Source organism: Filicampus tigris, chromosome 17, assembly GCF_054856515.1.
Source record: "Filicampus tigris isolate MCC_2025a chromosome 17, RoL_Ftig_1.0, whole genome shotgun sequence".
In the NCBI taxonomy this organism is placed as follows: domain Eukaryota; kingdom Metazoa; phylum Chordata; class Actinopteri; order Syngnathiformes; family Syngnathidae; genus Filicampus; species Filicampus tigris.
The window spans coordinates 8,584,497-8,599,962 of record NC_141233.1 but is presented as its reverse complement, the minus strand read 5'-3'; the positions used below and the strand labels follow the sequence as shown (position 1 = coordinate 8,599,962).

At 42.1% G+C, this 15,466-nt stretch overlaps 2 protein-coding genes across 5 annotated transcripts; one reads left to right on the top strand and one right to left on the bottom strand.

Moving 5' to 3' along the window:
• Window positions 1-979: 979 nt before the first annotated feature.
• Window positions 980-6,861, top strand: cnga2b (cyclic nucleotide gated channel subunit alpha 2b). Of its 2 annotated transcripts, XM_086057416.1 has the most exons (8): window positions 980-1,128; window positions 1,758-1,969; window positions 2,272-2,380; window positions 3,325-3,435; window positions 4,077-4,253; window positions 4,534-4,641; window positions 4,745-4,851; window positions 5,050-6,861. In XM_086057416.1, the coding sequence occupies exons 3-8, from the start codon at window positions 2,274-2,276 to the stop codon at window positions 6,549-6,551; spliced, it is 2,112 nt and encodes a 703-aa protein (XP_085913542.1). In that variant the 5' UTR covers window positions 980-1,128; window positions 1,758-1,969; window positions 2,272-2,273; the 3' UTR covers window positions 6,552-6,861. The 2 variants fall into 2 exon arrangements, with proteins under 2 accessions (XP_085913542.1, XP_085913543.1); XM_086057417.1 differs by lacking the exon at window positions 1,758-1,969.
• Window positions 6,862-9,957: 3,096 nt separating this feature from the next.
• On the bottom strand, window positions 9,958-15,003 carry rraga (Ras-related GTP binding A). 3 transcript variants are annotated; one of them, XM_086057421.1, is made up of 11 exons: window positions 14,794-14,975; window positions 14,652-14,711; window positions 14,387-14,500; window positions 12,986-13,085; window positions 12,830-12,896; window positions 12,529-12,751; window positions 12,033-12,128; window positions 11,821-11,943; window positions 11,634-11,725; window positions 11,080-11,195; window positions 9,958-10,718 (listed from the first exon to the last, which is right to left on the bottom strand). In XM_086057421.1, exons 3-11 carry the CDS (start codon window positions 14,411-14,413, stop codon window positions 10,615-10,617), a joined length of 948 nt encoding a protein of 315 aa, XP_085913547.1. In that variant the 5' UTR covers window positions 14,414-14,500; window positions 14,652-14,711; window positions 14,794-14,975; the 3' UTR covers window positions 9,958-10,614. The 3 variants fall into 3 exon arrangements, with proteins under 3 accessions (XP_085913547.1, XP_085913546.1, XP_085913545.1); XM_086057420.1 differs by lacking the exon at window positions 14,652-14,711 and having other exon boundaries at window positions 14,878-15,003; XM_086057419.1 differs by lacking the exon at window positions 14,652-14,711 and having other exon boundaries at window positions 14,794-14,974.
• Window positions 15,004-15,466: the final 463 nt, after the last annotated feature.

Sequence of the window (15,466 nt, the reverse complement as noted above, 5' to 3'; positions counted from 1 at the left end):
AGTGCCGCCTAAGGAGCTATCTCTTTTCTTTTTTTTTAAACAATTTCCTTTGGATTTATATATTAGGACGTCGGCGTCCTCAAAGGATTGTCACTTCTTTTTGAAATGCAAATGCTGACACTGAACCCGAGGAAGTTGCTCTCCAATGTTGTGCGATGCCTTTGTGCAAAAGTTGCCTGGTCATTGCATTCCTCAGGTACTGCATACACAACGTGGCAAGGTTTGCTTCTCAAGGATTATTTTGTCCTTGGGGTGAATCAACTTTTATCTCGGGCCATTTCGGGGGTTTGAAATGCATCGGTATGTTATGTTTGCAGAAAATCCTTCCGGGCTTAGTTCCTTTAAAGAACTCCAGTGGGGAGACCAACGAGCCCTTGGAACAGCTTCGCTTTTGCTAACACATTTATTGAATCGGAAGTGAGTGACGCTAAGGCAAAGTTGAAGTCGATTGTATAAGTGGTCCGAGGTTGGTTCTGTCCTGTCGAATGTAGTCTAGTTGCAAGATACCATCGTTTTTATCTGTCACGAGTCTCAGGTTCCAGACTCTGTTGGTGAAGTCTGGTGGAGTTGTGGATGTGGTCTTAGGTATTGCTAACCGGTGATTTATGAAAGTCTACTTTTCCTCCCAAATTTCACAAGGAAGGAGTTCATTGACCACCACTAGTGTAGGGAGACTCCACACTTAAATTTTAGAGCTGAACAAGCCTTTTGGATTGAATATGAACATCTTCAACAAACAACAGTTCTCTTGGCTCAATTCAACCTTTGCGGTTGACCCTCCACAAAGTTTCGTGGAAACGAACTAACCAACGGGGTTGCTGCTTCACCCAAATTCTCATGTCCTGGCTATGAAGACGTTTGAACCTGCTCTCTCTCCACCTTGCGCAAATTCCCCCGCCCTTTATCGGCTGCTGCACCTCATCCGCCAACCTTCCTGCCTCTGTGTCAAGTGGACACACTCCTAAACGGCAGCAGGAGGAGGAGGAGGTCAGGTTATGTTACGTGATTGCATTCATTGGATTTCATTTCTCTGCGGCATCCTTTGATACAAGGAGCGATGGACAGGCTCATTGTGTCTGTGTGAGGGCACCATGGGGATGTTATTGGACTAACATCAAGTCATCAAAGGTAGGAACAACATTATGTAGGTTTTTAATAATATTTTGTATGAATTTACAGGAAAAAAATATGTTTTCGGTTCATTTGTTGTCTGCACCGGACTATGATTTTTGCATGAACAAAATAGGCTATTTTGAGCAATCAAATGGGGTATTATCATCAGTTTTATTATTTTGTATTCAATTACCTTTTGGTACTTAGTGAAAAATATAAACAACAACTAAAATGGAATTAATTCTGAATCAATGCACTGTTGTTCCATAAGCGTTCATTATGCTGCATTTAATTGTTTTATCTGTGAATCTTTTGCCTGCTCCAACATTTAAGTCAGTCACTTTGTCACTTTGTCTCATTAATTACTGCAATACTGTCACTATTTGCTCTTTGCAAAATGTACATTTTTAAAACATTGAGGAGGTCATGCTGTTATTTCATCTGCACAAGTCATTAAACAGAGCTGTGATGCAGCATAGGTGACAGAGACACACACAGCCCACTGGTTACCAAAGTGACGCAGAAGCCCGCGGGAGAGCAGCTGATTTGCTCTCAGAGCTTCAAGACGCCTCTGTGTGTTTTCATTAATGATCCTCCAATTAGTCACACGGTGGTAACAGTCATCTAAATACTGTACCTCTCAGAGCTTTGGAGACTGCACTGGGCCCGTCTTGTCCGTGGCTCATCCTCACTTGGCCTGTGAGCGGCTGCATTTCCATTTCAAGTTGCCCCGGTCACCATGCGCGGGACCACGGCGGACACCCACGGTCCCCTGTCTGGAGCCTGACGTACGCATCGCAAAGAAGCAACACGCTCCACGCCTGTCATCACGAGAAAAGTCTTCCATCGCGTTCGTGTGGGTGTCTATGTGTTGTCGTGTCACGAGATGGTACACCAGGGCTTACTTGCGAGTTAGCTTAGAAGAAACAAACGCTAAAATATGTCCACAGAAGGTTCACACTGTTCTCAGAATTCAAAAAGAACTTTCCTCTACGTTGAGTGTTTTTTCTCCCCTTTGTATGCTGCGGCTCGTCTCGGTTCTCGTCACACCTGTTGTTGGGTTGTGAGGCATGCTGGGAGATGTAGTGCCTGGATTTTGTTGGTCGGAATGTTACACGTCACGGTGTGACGCCACGGTGTGTATTTGTACCTCGGCAGGGATGAAGATGACGGGCCACACGCCTGAAAGAGATCGCTCGCCCCACAACCTGTCAGTCAAGACCAACTTGGAGGAGGGCATTGAGAGAGCCGAGAGTATTCTAAGCAGGTGAGATTCAAAAACTGTTTTATGGAATTTCTCCTATCATGAGCTACCATACAATTCCAGACAAAATGATTATTATACATAATACTGCTTATCAGGATCGCACGTACACTCAGATATTTGTACACAAATGTTGCAGCAACATATGTAGAAGAACAGGCATATATTCTTTATCATCAGCAAAAAAATGGCCAATATTAGCCAAGTGCAGTTTAATGAGTCACTTTGAGCAGTGGTGAAACTTTTCTTCACTTGTGTCTGCATGACGGGATTACACTGTACTGGAAAGAAGGAGCTACAATAAATTAATCATGATGCACAAGCTGTTTAATTCCATCCATTATCCAAACCGCTTATCCTCACAAGGGTCGCGGGCGAGCTGGAGCCTACCCCAGCTGTCTCCGGCCGTAGGCGGGCCGATCGCAGCTGTTGAATTCTTCACATTCTATTTTTTATCAGCGGTAGCCCGGGGCTGTACTGCTGTACTTTCTCCGACAGCTATGTTTTTTTGTCCAGGATTCATGATCGGTAGTAACACAAAACTGTACTCGCATTGGCACACCCCGCAGTAGAGAGCGCCGGGTCTGACAGTCGCTAATTTGCATGAGACAGGACAAAATCAGCCGCCTTTAACAGGAATAAAATTCTTGATCCTTGGGGTGTTTTTTATCAAAGCGTGGCACAAATATTTATTGAGGACAAATGGGAATAGTTTTCATTTGGGGGAAATGCCATATGACTCCTTTTAAAGTTACTCGCTCAAGATAGTGAAATCCCAGGAGCTCAATGTAAATTAACTAAAAGTGAGACTGACATTTATTCCTTAACATGTTGAATTGAAGTGTGTGACTTTCGGCTTTCTTTTTCAAGAGTTGACACAGCGAGTCACTCGCAAGATACGGATACACAATGTTTTGTTTTTGTACGTTTTCCAACTTACGTTGCAGGGTCCCCTCCATCTGTGACGACACGTCCTCGGAGCTCCAACGGGTCGCTGCTCTCGACCCTCACGGTGGCAACTCCAGAAACTCTTTTCAAAGGAATGGAGCAGTCTCAAGGTAAAAATCACACCAGACAACAAAGGTGGGCAAAGTATGGCAGTTCCGTTCTTTAATAGGGCCCACCATTTATTATTATTTATTTTAGTATTCACACATATCAATTGGTTAATGGATTTATTGTAATTAGTTCAATGAAAATATTATTAAAATAATGTTTCGCATTAACTAATTTGTTAAAGCAGATGTCGATGGCCGGGACCCAAAATTGTAATCTTGTGATCAGAGTGCGTGACGTCACTTACGTTTGCTGCAACTTGAGTTCGAAAGTAAGCAACTGTCGTTTTCTAAAAGTCATCCTAAGACGGTTAACACATACGGAAAATGGGAATCCCGCCCGCTGTTGGTGTGTGCATACACTTGCCGGCGAGATGACTTGTTGTCAAGCTCCACCGCTGGTTGTCACGGTAACAAAAGCTCGACTTTCCATTGGCCAGCAGTATATTGGTGGGATTAAGGCTGGCTCACTTGCACGAAACAGGGCCAGCCTCTAAAAATGGACTGATTTCAGCAAGACAAGAAATAGTTTCATGGAATTTTGATGAGTAAAACCTAACGTTATTGTGACTATCTTACTTGTATAATCCTCTGAGTGGAGTACTACTACAAATGCTACAATATCCACTCCTGCCGCCTGCCAGACTGGTGAGCCTGGTGGTGAGACTGAGGGAATGGGCTCACAGGAGCTTGATCCAGGAGCAGGAGAGACCGGACTCCTTCCTGGAACGCTTCAGAGGCCCGGAGCTGCGAAACGCCCCCAGCCGCACAAGCAACATGCAAACGGATGCCAACGGCAATAACGCCAAAGGAATCCTGAGGTATGCCACAAACCCAAGCAATGAACAGTTGCTTGTTTGCACGTGCCCTGTCGTTTCCTGGCAACCGGTCCAGGGTGTACCTGGCCTTTCGCTACAAAGTCAGCTGGAATGAGCTGCATCCGAGCCGAAAATGGATGAACAATTTCAATGTGAGACTAAATAATAAAAGTATGAGAAGGTGATCTTTGTCAATACATGGTGACATGGGAAGCAGCCAGGACAGCCCTCATGTATTTGTTTTTCTTTTGACTATTTAAAATGACATTGAATTTGCCTTAAGGAAAAAATGGGATGTTTTGGTGGTGTCCCCATCCGACGACGCCTACTACCGCTGGTTATTCATCATCGCTGCAGCGGTGCTCTACAACTGGTTCCTTGTTGTGGCGAGGTAATAACAGGCAAAACATAAAACAGAACCAAGATGAAAACAGAAGAAGATGAAAACAGAACGGTTGTACCGCAATGAATCTTTTTTCCGTTTGAATCCACAGGGCATGTTTTGATCGATTGCAGGTGGCCAATTACATCTGCTGGCTGGTGCTGGACTACCTCTCGGACGTCGTGTACATCGTGGACACTTGTGTACGGCTTCGCACAGGTGACATGTTCTTAGGTGTCATATCAGACCTCGAACTCCAGTAGTGCCTGAAATGTGAACGTGAGCGGCAAAGTTGAGCATTCTGTCAATACTGAGGGCAGGTCCGTCAATCCGTCACTGACGGACGCCTGGCGAATGACGAATAACGGGAAAGCAAGTCGAAACGTCTCATTGGCCTAATGGAATATTTTCTTCCAGGCTTCCTGGAGCAAGGCCTCCTGGTGAAGGACCACGCCAAGCTGAGGGACAGCTACATGCGTACGTTACAGTTCAAGCTGGATGTGGTGTCCATCCTGCCCACCGACCTGGCCTACTTCTCCACCGGCATCCACACCCCTCAACTGAGGTTCAACCGTCTGCTCCGCTTCCCGCGGATGTTCGAGTTCTTCGACCGCACCGAGACGCGAACCAACTACCCCAACATCTTCCGCATCTGCAACTTGGTGCTCTACATCCTGGTCATCATTCACTGGAACGCTTGCATCTACTATGCGATATCCAAGTCTTTAGGGTTGGGCTCGGACACTTGGGTGTTCCCAAACATCTCCAAACCAGAGTATTCCTCTCTAACTCGGAGTTACGTGTACTGTCTGTACTGGTCCACTCTCACTCTCACCACAATTGGAGAGATGCCCGCACCGGTGCGAGATGAAGAGTACCTTTTTGTGGTTTTTGATTTTCTGGTCGGTGTCCTGATCTTTGCCACTATTGTAGGGAATGTCGGTTCCATGATCGCCAACATGAACGCCACCCGTGCCGAGTTCCAGGCTCGGATCGACGCCATCAAACATTACATGCACTTCCGCAAAGTCAGCAGAGAACTGGAGACCCGCGTCATCAAGTGGTTCGACTACCTCTGGACCAACAAGAAAGCCGTGGACGAGCAGGAGGTGCTCAAGAACCTGCCCAACAAACTGCGAGCCGAGATCGCTATCAATGTCCACCTGGAGACCTTGAAGAAAGTTCGCATCTTTCAAGACTGTGAGGCGGGATTGCTGGTGGAGCTCGTGCTCAAACTACGCCCACAGGTCTTCAGTCCGGGAGACTACATCTGCAGGAAAGGTGACATCGGGAAGGAGATGTACATCATCAAAGAGGGGAAGCTGGCTGTGGTGGGAGACGACGGCGTGACGCAGTACGCCCTCCTCATCGCCGGCAGCTGCTTTGGAGAAATCAGCATTTTGAATATAAAGGGAAGCAAAATGGGCAACCGTCGGACCGCCAACATTCGCAGTCTGGGCTACTCGGACCTGTTCTGCCTATCAAAGGACGACTTGATGGAGGCGGTGATGGAGTATCCAGACGCGAGGACGGTTCTGGAGGAGAGGGGACGCGAGATCCTGATCAAAGAGGGTATGCTGGAGCACGATGCCGAGAGTGGCGGTCTGCGGAGGGAAGACACGGAAGAGAAGGTGGAGAGGCTGGAGTCTTCCCTCGACAGTCTCCACACCCGCTTTTCACGGCTTCTCTGCGAGTACACGCACACTCAGCAGAGGCTGAAGCAACGCATCACGCTGCTGGAGCGGCGGGTGAATCAAACGGACTGCGGAGCAGACGCCGGCCATGACATCACTGCGCATTTGGAGCCAACAGTCAATGTCGCTCAAGCTCGGCCCTCCGTCCACGCAGACGACGCTCTTCGGAATACAGCGGTGCCTTGCCATACAAGTGCCCTCATTTGCGAGTTTTCCAAGTTATGAGCCTTCGCTTGGTTGACGAGGCAATTATGGTACTATTAAGCTACTGCCATGCCCTTGCAACACATCACTCTTAAAACTGCTGGGTTCAAAGTAACCCAAATTGGGTGAAATGGCTAACCCATCGCTGGGTCCTAAATGGATCGAGCCAATGCTTGGTTATTTATACCCAACGCATTGGGTTGAGGATTTGACCCAGCAAATTGGGTCAAGATTTTGATCCAACAAGGAAGCTACCAAGAAATGGTAGTGTTACCAAATTATCAGTATAGCTGTGGTTGAAAATAGTAAAAAAATGTCATTACCAACATTTTCAAAGCGAATCACTTGCATTGTATCTTTATATATATATATATATATATATATATATATATATATATATATATATATATATATATATATATATATATTTGAGCCTGTAAATATGACTCCTTGTGTATTAGACAATATTAATTCAAACCTCTGGAAAAAGAAGGGTAAAAATAAAACATTCTAAACGCCAAATTAATACAGCGTTCTTGGTCATGAAAAATGTAGAGTACGTGAAGTTGTCAGCATAATTGTCTGTAAACACTTCCTGTTTGGTTGCATCAGCAGAGGGATTTTGATCAAGACAAGTGGTGCTCTCGCCCTGAACGCATCATCGCTTGCCGGCCCTCCTGGGAACAAAGTCATAGGAGAGATGCTGGAAAGGCCACGTGTCAAGTTCAGAAACACAATCATTTTTCCAGGTCACACCTACAACACAGACGCCATAAACATACGGCTCAAGCTAGTGATCGTATTTTGACATTTCTTGCTCTACAACGCGTGATTATGTTAAAGATGGACACATTTGACCTGTAACATACCAAGATGGCTTACCTTGGTATGTTCCAGGTCAAATTGACCTTTTTAATAAATTACCCAAAAAGAAATAGTGGAAGTCGTTTTTTGGTCTAAAACTTGCTCTCACATTTTCAAACATGTTAAGGAGATTTAAAAGTGAGTTGAGCTTTTTGGCCGTAATTCCAAACGGTTAACAGCTCTCACCACCTTGATGGTGGCAGCGTCATACTTAGGGGCTGTTTTTCATTAGTGGGACCTGCAGCCTTAAAAAAAATAATGTGGAGGCAATTATGAACAGTTCAAAAATACCAGTTAAGTGTTAGCACCAAACCCTAAGGCTGCTGCTAGAAAAAGCAAACAAAACAAATATAAAAAGCCAAGAAAAACCTACTAAGAATATCTGAAATGTATTTGTGGTAAATCAAATGCACTATAAATGATGGCAGTTGGCAAGGTATGTGCTGACTCCCATTTGAAATGATGATGATTGAAACCTCTCACACAGAGCAAAGGCCTACAGTAACACATAGAGTAAAATGTCACACAGACTCAAAAACCTCTCACACACCCAAAAAAATATAACATGCCCAAAAACATCGGAGACACTCAAAAACCTTTCGCTCACATGCACCCAAAAAACTCTCATCAAAAATGTTGTCTTTCTTACATTATGCTGCAAAAACTCTCACACAGAGACAAAAAATATACTGTACATATTTTTTTTCTGTGTGAGACCTTTGTGAGAGTCCAAAATTGTTTGTGGAAAGGAAGCTCAAAAGTGTAATTGGGAGTCTACAAGTCTCTCCCTCTCAGCTGTAAAACACCAATAAATATATTTATGGCTATTTCGGCAGTCAACAAACTTTGAAATATAAAAGGGTTGGGGGTGTATAGTGGAATCTGTTGATAATCATGTGCAGATTTGAATCGTTTTAAGATTTAAAAGAAAATAGTAGGAAATTTCAAGTTAACAGGAGGGTTAATAAAGGCATGATGTTTGCGTTTCGCAAGGACTTTTGTTGTTGTAGTCTATTAGAATTTTCCTCACTGAACAAAACGACTGGGGAATTTCCACAGGACTCAGCCTTGGCATTCCAGGATGCCAGTCAGCCTTACAAGTGGTGACGATAAGCACAGCTGGAACAATGCAAAAGTCGGCAGCAGTCGAGAGGTATACGAGTGCATGTTCGCTGCACTCTGGAGGGGTTTGGTGGGATCACGGTAGTGTGGATATAAAAAATCGACACACCCCTGTTGAAATGCAAGGTTTTTGTGACATGCAAAAATGAGAGCAAAATAACGTCAAATCCTTTACCACGATTAATGTGAACTTTAACCTAGCTGTACAATTTTCTTTCTTGAGAGGGCAAGTAAAACCTAAATAGAAATAATGTAATTGCTCCCTATTATAAGTGGGATGTGGCTGTGTTCAGAATCAACCACTCACATTCAAACTAATTTTAAATGGGAGTCAGCACACATCTGCCACCAATTAAAGTGCTTCTAATTACATTTGAGAGGTTCTGGCGGGCCTTTCCTCTCCCCTGTCAGAAGCTAACTTCAACATTTAGATTCGAACATTAAATGAGGTCACTGTCTAGTACTATTGAGAAAAAAACTCGCATTGAGCTGCATTATAACGAACTCTTTATAAAAATAAATATATAAATAATACTAATTTTTTACTGTCATTATATCCTTATTGCATGGAATTACAGGTATTCAATGTATGTAGTAACATCATACTGAGAGATGTTGTGAATATTTGACGCCCTTGTATAGTTAAATAGGTGCCAAAATATTAGAAACACCTCAGTATGACATACTACGGTTGTATATTACTGTATTACAAACTACGACCACAATACAGAGCTTGGCATTCCGTCTATGTGACGGACCGGTCGGGGGGAAAACGGCCATCCAATCAGTGCACGCCGTTGTGCGGGAGCCCTCCCATCAAGCACTGATTGGATGACCATTTCCCCGCCGCGGGCCCTCAATCAGAAAGAAGCGCTGGTACAGTTCGCTATATAAGAAGCGTGTAAGACAGTGAGTGAGTGAGAGTGAAGATATAATGATGGTTTAAAAAAATTAAAACTGAGGTGGTGTGTCATTAAAATTGGATGAAAGATTTCCAATAAACATAGCTAAGCGTTTTACTAACGGTTGGTAAATTCAACAGCAAGCTAACAAATTGGCTTGGGAGTATCCCACATTGCGTAATAACTGATTACTGTAATTCATTTATCTAATGAGGTCACTCGTGATGCCAAAACGGGAGATTAAAATTTGTCAGATGGCAGATTGCACCCATATTAATCTTCAGAAATGTACTGCACCCATGTGTCTGTTGTAGTTAAAGTTGCTACTACATTCAGAGAAAAGACACACATGGAATACCATGCAGCTGTTACTATGTTCCATTGACTAAAAAGGCGTTTGTTACAGTACATGTTGCTAGAGCATCTGTGAACACTTTTTAACAGGTGTTCTGCAACGCTGGTATCGTGACTGTCTTCACACACACGCACGTTAAACCGTTAGCCGCCACATGGCACATACAGGACAACTGATGCAGGCCTCATGAGTAGTGTCATTTATTTTTAGCATGTTTAATACCTCAAGGATGCCAAATCTGTTAATGACTCATCTAATTTATAAAGTTTGCGTCACAAAGAGACGAGTTCATATTTAAATAGTGCAGATTTTTTCCCCGTTTAATTAAACTACATATTCGAGGTCCCAAATGTAAACCACATCTGGATTTTCAGTGGTGGGCAACGTTTTGTGCTCAAGTAGCCTCAAGATGCAATCAAACACACACACACACACTTGGTATTTCAGAATAAAACTATATTGCTTGTATTTTCAAAGAACAGCACACATACTGCGCACACACATTGGAGCAGTCGCTGTTGCATTTCATATTGAGGAGAAAAAACATCCCCATGATAACTGGGGTCTTCAGTACACAGTGATGTTCATAATATCCCCCTTCAAAGTAAACACATTTATTCATTCTTTAATAGGACACATGAGGACAAATAATTGACAACAGAAAAAAAAATGGCGCTGCTTAAGATGACCGGGAAACAAAATCCTCACATTAAGTGTGATTGAATGTGAGGATATGAGGCAAGGATGCAGGTCTCCTGGTGTTTTGAAAATGGGCTGCACAGACATCTGGGAGCTGATTGGCTGAGCGAGAGGGTCCGCCGGGAAAAAACAAACATGGCGGCTAGCGCATTCGCATGTGCAGGCTGTGCTTGGGTCCGTCCACCCGCTCCAACTTCTCAAAGTGTTTCCTAGCATTACGGATATTGATGAGGGTGGCTGCAGAGGCTGTTGAAAATCAAGCCACAAAATTCAAGTCAATTTATTTGACTTAACACAACAAAGGACATACAGTGGGACCTCCTAACGTCACACACAATATGTCGTGTCACAATGGTTGCTCTAATTGGGGGGAAAAAGATGATAAAAAAATGTTCGTTAAGGAAAAAAAATAATTTACATTATCATCTGCTTTTATTAAATTAATCTCTAAATGGTAATTTATATTTTATTAATTGTACAGCCCATATTGCACTTAGCAGCCACAAGCATACCCATGCTGAAACAAGTTCCATTTCTGGTTCTGGGGTTATCATCACACTTTTAATGGTGACTATTAAAAAAAAAAAACGATTCAGTCACTACTTACGAATGGACGGGTCAGACATTATGACCATAACGTATGTATTGGAGGTGAAGACATCAATGAAGGCCGCAAAGTTGGAGTTCCTCACTTCCATGCTTTGGAAAGAGGCTGCCAGTTTACTGAAATAGAATGAAAGGACGTCAATCTAATGAGTACTGACCTAAACCTTTGTTTCTTTGGCTGTATTTTTCTGATTGGGGAGGGGTGTGGGGGGGGGGGGGGGAACATGACATGCCAGATGATGCAGTTCTACTCCAGCCCTGTGAGTGGCAGTAACGTGCATTAACAAAGAACGCCACTGAAAGTTTGGTGGTGGGCTGATATACATGCTCAAAACTCCTCAAACTGGTTATCCTCTTTTATTTCTTATTCATTTCAATAAAGGTAAATATAATATGAATGCATGGGAATGCCACTGCCACCTGCTGCAGTGGATGAGCAATTACACTTTGATTTTGTAGGGAAAAACAAAAAACGTTCCTCAGGGTGACAAGGCCCGCTCGAGTATTTGAGAAGGACTGGTTTTGAGTAACCCATATACTATTCTATGAACGTACCTACAGCTGAGTTTGAACTGTTTGATGATGTTACTGATCTTCTCAAAGCGGTGAGCATCCCGCTGCTCTTTGCACTGGTAGTGGGAGATCACCTGCATTGAAATCATTGTACAAAAAAAAGTCGTACAGAATATATGTTTACTTATGGATACATACATTGTGCACAGATGCTGTTTTGTGCACTGACCAGAAATGTGGCCCTCTCAAAGAGAAGGACTTCATCTGCCTCGATAATCTGCGCAAAATTCCTCAGGTTTGTTTCGAGTTGCTGGACGTTGGGGATAAGCTGGTACACAATGCTGGACCACGCCTGTAGGAATACATATTTAACCATTTGGTCGACCATTGGTCAGAATTATTTGCAGAAAAAAAATCTCAGGACAGGTCACGCGGGCAAACCTTGTACAGGGTTTCATCCCAGATGGACGTCCTGAAGCACGTGCAAGCTAAAGGTCGGGACAGTCTCTTTAAGTCCTCCTCGCGCTCCTTAAAGATCTGTCAAAAGGCACACACGCACACACAAAACAAAGTCGTTCCAGTTAATGAAAACGAATTAAAACACTTTTGTTCCGATTTTATTACACAGTAAGCATTCTGACCTTTTTTTTTTTTTTTAATTATCTCACAATCAACAAAAACCCTGTATAAAAAAAATAAGACTAATACTAAAACTATTAAAAACTATTAACAAAACTGCTTTAAAAATTCATTACTACTAGTTGAATTTGAAAAACAAAAGTCAAAAGCAAATAAAAATGAACTATACTGAAAAATCCCAAACCATTACAACTCTGATACATACATACAGTTGTTAAGCATTTTCGACTGCTACTTTTGTCTATGACCATGTAGCTGCGTTCTTCCATATCTCTGCTATGATTCAATTCCACTTTACCAAGTCTCTTTGGTCCTCCTGCACCAGATCCATTTTGTGCACGAGGCAGAAGACTTTAGCGTCAGGGGAGTTCTGGAGGATGGCTTCCAAGCACGACTGGTAGTAATGCATGTCTTTCTCCAGCTCGCGGCTCTCCACGTCGAAAACATAAATCAGCACTTCCACATTCCGAAAGATGTTGTCCCGCTGGCTGGTGAAGTAGTTCTCCATGAAAGTGTCTTGTCTGGTGAAAGAATGGAGGTGCATGTGTTCTGCAGCTCGTCAATCAGACGCTGGCAAATAATCAACAAATGTACTTTACCCTCCACAATCCCAAAGGTTTAGAACGAGGTTGCCAAGAAATCGCACGTGGGAGTGTTCCACATCAACTGCCATTCACAAAAAGTCAAAAAGGATTGGATTAAAGAAACGGGCAGAATAAGAAAGAAGACGAATGGACTCTCTTGGACGCTCTTACTTGTTGCTCCAAGGCGACGTGTGTCTCGGGCTATGTAGTTGGCAAAGATGATTGATCTCATACTGGTCTTTCCCGACCCGCTTTTCCCCATCAGTAACACCTAAAAAAAGACGGGTTTGACAGATCAATGACATGTAACCAGGAGAATTATGATATAACATGAGCAGATAGGACAGTATGGAAGCATACTGTCCAGACAGCATTTTGACCACTCATGAATAATTAAGGAACCAAAATATTGGACACAGCTTTCAGTACAGTTGTACACCACTGCAAACTACAACCACAATAATGTGACCCTGACAATCAAAACAGAACATTATCATCTTGCGTTGGAAATCATGAGGTCATGACAGTGGTCATTGGAAACCGAAGACTCGCTCCGTACTTTAAAAAGCATAATTCCTCTCATTAAATAAATAATTATTTGATTTTTTGCGTGTGTAAATAGTCATTTTAAAAAGTCACAAAACTTTCACATTTGTTTTGTCATCAAATAAATTGTTAATTTATCTACTGTAAATAATTAAAGAACAAGTCCAAGTAAAATTAATAATTAATACAATAAGTGGTTGATTTCTTAATTATGAATAACCAAAATATTCAATTATATTTTATATTTATTTAAATATACATGCAATATTTCTTATTGAATAAGGTTACTTTATTTATGGTAAATAATAAAATATTACAATTATTTTAAATTGTGTACATTTACGATTAGTAAATAACCAATTGGTTAACTTATTTATTGTAAAGAGTGAAATAAAATCATTTTTAAAGTCAGGTCAACCCAAACATATTTTTTTCAAGAATATTTTGCCAGCAGGCCCACTAGTTGAGACACGGCATTCTGATTAATTTTGAGTTTGTAGAATATAAGTTAAGCAGCAAAATGAACTCGTTTTTAGCCATCTCTGGGGGCGGCCATTTTGTCTTATGTTGACTGAAAATGACATCACAACTGCTTACAACGACCAATCACGGCTCAGATTCAGAAAATAGATCAGCCGTGATTGGTCCTCCATCAACAAGTGCTTCCTTGTGTATGGTTATGTTGGATTTCTTATTGAATGACTATTCTATGACTGTGGTTTTTAACCTGCTCAATATTAACGATAAGAACAATCACCTTTAAAGTAATGACACATGCATTTAAAAAAAATGCGCCCTGTTATTAATTTTCCCCCCATTAGAGTGGTGAACACAAAAAACGTAAAGTGCCTCCATTTGTGAATATATATATATATATATATATATATATTTTTTTTTTTTTAATGACTTGACCCAATCTGTCCGCTCCAAGCACATCAATTAAATAAACCTACCATCGAACTAACACGACTTAGTTGCACACAAAACTCACATGGCGTTGTTTGGACGCCACCGAGAGCAACCGACCTTTTTCTTCATGGCTGAACTGGACATCCCCTTCAGAAGACACGGTGGAAGATTGCAACGAGCTGCAGGTCAGGTGACTTCTTGTGAGCAGCTCTCCTCTTCGCTCGCCCGCAGCTGATCGAGGCACAAAAATTGGCATACATATTTGCACTTACGTGTTCACTTTCACCGGAGCCACTTGAGCCAACGCGTCACGCGGCGAGAAGCTTAAAAAAAACGACAAAACTACACGCACTGAGTGAAATTAGAAGTTCTAAATAATTACCTAACTTCATCCACGTCCACTTTCCGTCCCGTAGCAATATCTGAGCTAAAGCTAAATCAGCTAGCGAGACATACGGTACAGATTTATGACATGTAGCTTAGCCGTTAGCTTTAAAAAATCAACTACAATTAGAGTAGCTTACCCAAACTGGAAAGAAAGTTTACTTGTGTTCAACCGAGAGTAGACATAAGTTATTGGTGTGAAAGAATCCAGTTGTGTACATTACTTGATGGGATAAGGTACAGACAAGAGTTGAGATCAGCTGCTTCCTGTTTACGCCACAGTCACATGACGTGACGTATACGCTCAGTTGTGGTTGACAGGCGGAAAAAAAACGCACTTACGTCCTTTCCGGTTGCGGACCAATTGTTTTAAAGGGAATCGTCAGGTACGTCCATCTCAATGTTTGAATTGAGTATTTGGGGCCGATCTTCAATAACTCAAATACGCAATATTAGTAATAATAAAACATTTAAAAATGGGAACAATCCATCGATTTTTCACCCTGCTTGTTTTAAGACCAGAAAAATTGATGGATTAGGTTCACAGGTAAAATGGAATCTTAAGAGCAGGGGTGTGTAGTTTGCGGCCAACTGAATTCTATTTGTCCGCCTCCATGATAATAATCAAAATACTGTAAATACATTATGCACCCTGCATAAAAATTTAATTAAAAAGTACAAATGTTGAAATATAGCCTACTACTTGTTGTAAATTAAAAATGTATCATAAAATGAATGTTACAAGATTTTTTACATTTTAAAGTTTTTCAAATGTAACAAAAAATTATATAGTGAAAATGTCACGTTTTTTCC